Raw genomic sequence first — 3,635 nt, 5'->3', positions numbered from 1 at the left:
TTAATTGTATTATCAAATTTGATTTTTTTTTTTTTTTTTTTGAAAAGGAAATATTTTTCAGTATTTACAGCAAAATCATATTTTAAATTATATGTTAAAATTAATTTCATTTATAAATTTCTTTAATATTATAATAGAACAATAGTAGAATTTTTTAATGTTAATAAGCATAATATTTATGCTTATAAAAAATATAATTTCCGTTATTGATTCAAGTTCAATCAAACTCATTCATATTGATTCTTTATAAAATTATTGATCATTTGACAATAATCATCAAAAAGATCACGTGTCCACATTTATCTCCCACTATCTATATATTCTATCCACATCTTCTCTTTTCGGTTCCATTGTTATTCCGGTCTTAACTCTTACTTCCACCATCCATTTATCCACTAATAAATTATTTTTTTTTTTCATAGGTTACTATAGAGGAACTATATACGAAGACCTTGACATATTCGATGGCATATTGCTCGCTCTTACACGCGCGAATGCTTAAATAGTGCAAACGACGAATTATCGACCACATCGCTGCTATATCTATGTATTTATGTGGCAAGCAGATGTTACTAGGCCCGTGACTTTCCAACAAAAAGTCTGAACGTCGAAGCGAAAACCTTCATCACGGCCGGGGCCAATCATCGGCACAGTTGGATGTTAATCAATAAGAATCTTTTTCCGCGATTGGTTCAACCGATACCGCGAAATATAGATCCATACAAATCTGAAATTTAGGAAAGCCTTATTGTTTCAGAGATGAGAAATTGACGAGCGGAAGGAATTTGAGTTTGATTGATTGTAGGCCTGTATTTCCTCTCGTACGATTACAAATATAGCGTTCATAAATTTTTATTGCTAATCGAAACTTTCATAACGCAAATCTATTTATAGAGAAGCATGTTTATCGAAAAAAAAACGAGATACATTGAAGTACAAAGTAAAAATAAGAATTTGGTTAAGAAAATCATAAGAATAAAATACACCAGGAAATTATCATTATCAAATATAATGTAATTGAACAAAGTTTTAGAAAAACCGATATTAATTTCAAAATATTATATTATTGTAGATTTATAATAAGAGTTTTAAAATTAATACTATTGTGTATTGTTGATTTATCATCATCAAAATCATAAGTGAGTACATTTTTTACTTTTAAGTCAATATAATGGCCAACTTTTCGCACAATAATAATTAGAAATATCCATAACTTAATGATCGAATATGGAAGGAAATTTGCATTCTGATCGAATTTATTCGATTTAGGGTGATTGGTGGAGAGAATATTAGATTTAAAATGTCTGATTGGATCAGGGAATCAAATGAATAGATTTGAGGTTGAAGAGGTCATTAATAGGAAATGCTTAGTGAAATGGAAATTATAATAGGATAGTAAAGTCGATAGAAAGTAAAAGTTTTCAAAGATTTGAATGAAATTATTTGTAGGACTTGAGTGTAATTAGATTGTAATAAAAGTAATAAAAGTGATAGATGGTTGTCTGATTTGTTAAAGACAAAATGATTGGTTCTGGGAAGATGGGAATAATCTTGCTGAAATATAAAAATATTATATTTCATAATCAATTAATAATTTAATATTCTAAAAAAAATTCTGCAAACTATACATATATATTTATAAACAAACATGTATAATATTAATCATTAAGTATTTTATTTTATCATTAAATTCACAGATACATTTATCAATTTGATAAAAAGCACACTTGAATCAATATATTACATTAATTTAAATTCCATATATTTTATAAAAAAAAAAAAATTTATCTTGCCTCCGTTTATGTTGCAGAAATTACAAAGACGAGTACATCTCGCAAAATGGGTACGTGCGGGGTCTACTTGTCTCAACTGCGAGCAATGCTCGTGAGGAATCTTCTCTTGAAAAAGCGTGAGAAACGGAAGACTACGGCGGTATGTTAATTATTAACACTCCAAAATTGATTTAACAAGATCTAACATCTGTTATAATTAACATGAACTTGAAACTAAAAAAACTTATATTTTTTCATAAAAATTGTTATTACAGTTTTTGATAGAATTTCTTCTTTTTCTATTTTATGCTATTCTAATTTAATTATAAAACATTTAATTTATTAATTTATTTTTTAAATTTTTGAATTCTATATATTATTTTGATTATCAATCATGAAACTTTAATCAAATGAATATGAAATATGAGATCCTGTTTATCTGTGGAATGTTAAGTTATATCTGTTTGATCTTATCGAATTCCACATATTATGAATCATCAATAATATACATATAATAGAACTTCAATCAGTACATACTTAAAGAAGAAACGACGAAATTGTGAATAATTCATCAAAATCGCTAGTTTTGTATAATTAAATAATGCCGTACAGCTGTTTGACCTGGTTTCAAGGTTCCAGTGGAATCTTTTAAATTTATATTGAATGTGTCAGCATATATTGCGTTAAAAAAGAATTATGTTTCACCGATTGTCAAGGAATGAGAAATCTGACCCAGACTATCATGCAGAGGTTCAAGTATATACCTGAATTGTTATCGTAGAATTTTTATGTTACCATTTTATGGAACGAAGAGTCTTAATCGAGTAGTTTGCGTTAGGAGGCCAGAACTAAGTATAGACACGAATACTTATTTTATGTATAAATCGATTTTCTCTACCTTTAACGAGCTATATTTAGGTTCGCCTTTCCTCTCTTCTCTTCGATCTGCCCTTTATCTTAACAAGTCGAAGCAAAAGTTTTGATGAACAGTGTAACAGAATAATATTTGAACAATAATATATTTTATGTAAAAGAAAATTATTAAAGAAAGAAGATTCAATAGTAAAACATCAATTAAAAATTGAAAAAAAAGAATACGGACATTTAATATTTATTAATTCTCTATATATGAAACTTAATCTGCTTATAAGGAAAGAAATTCTAGAATTTTTCATTGTAATCTAAAAGATAGAAAATAATAATTGCTAATCTGTTTGGTAATAAAATACTATAACAATGGTTTGAATTGTATGAAAGAATGTGACTACATGCTTATATGATATCATGAAATATATTATTTTTAAATAATGAAAATTTACATGATGATTATTGATATTAAAATAGATAGCTAAAAAAAGATCTATAAATAACATGAGATGGATATATAATAAAATAATTATTAATCTTACCTGATCATTGTTGTTGAGAAATTTTTGCTCATAATAATTCTTTAAATAACAAGTATTTATTTTATTGGCGTCAATGTCAATATTTGTGACGTTTCTGGCATCTTGACAAATGAATTCTGCAATCTGTGGGACAGATTATATTCTATACATTATCATTTATTTTTTTTATTTTTATTATATAAAATTTCTTTTTAAAGATTTTATATTGATATAAATAGAGAAATAAAAGAAAAAAATAATTTTTGCTTTCCAAAATAGAAGATTAATCATTAATCAATATTTGAAATTATCAATTTTTTATCATTAAAAGATTTTTGAAAATAATTACTATTACAAACAATTTCATTAGAAAAAAAATTTACATATGAATGAATTGGTGAATTGGATATATAAGTCAGTCTACTATAGAATAAAAATATAGAATAAATCGAATATGCAAGAATCAGAAAAAGAG

General features: G+C 25.9%; 1 protein-coding gene and 1 long non-coding RNA gene across 3 annotated transcripts in view; one reads left to right on the top strand and one right to left on the bottom strand.

Moving 5' to 3' along the window:
- The window catches only part of LOC102674594 (ATP-binding cassette sub-family A member 5-like), a 26,560-nt gene that overhangs the window by 11,211 nt on the left and 11,714 nt on the right, over positions 1–3,635 (top strand). For both annotated transcript variants that reach the window (XM_031512421.1, XM_006608339.2), the window contains exon 4: positions 1,811–1,932. In XM_031512421.1, the coding sequence (XP_031368281.1) occupies positions 1,840–1,932 (93 nt within the window). In that variant the 5' untranslated portion in view covers positions 1,811–1,839. The remainder of the gene's footprint in view (positions 1–1,810; positions 1,933–3,635) is intronic.
- Positions 499–3,635, bottom strand: part of LOC116186112 — a 3,696-nt gene continuing 559 nt past the window's right edge. Inside the window, exons 2-3 of the long non-coding RNA XR_004151059.1 lie at positions 3,182–3,304; positions 499–727 (exon numbers count right to left, since the gene is read on the bottom strand). This is a non-coding gene — a long non-coding RNA (uncharacterized LOC116186112). The remainder of the gene's footprint in view (positions 728–3,181; positions 3,305–3,635) is intronic.

The sequence above is a fragment of the Apis dorsata genome, unplaced genomic scaffold (genome assembly GCF_000469605.1).
Source record: "Apis dorsata unplaced genomic scaffold, Apis dorsata 1.3 scaffold_34, whole genome shotgun sequence".
NCBI classification, from domain to species: domain Eukaryota; kingdom Metazoa; phylum Arthropoda; class Insecta; order Hymenoptera; family Apidae; genus Apis; species Apis dorsata.
The sequence above is the reverse complement of the archived record's forward strand: the minus strand, read 5'-3'. Positions and strand labels throughout refer to the sequence as shown.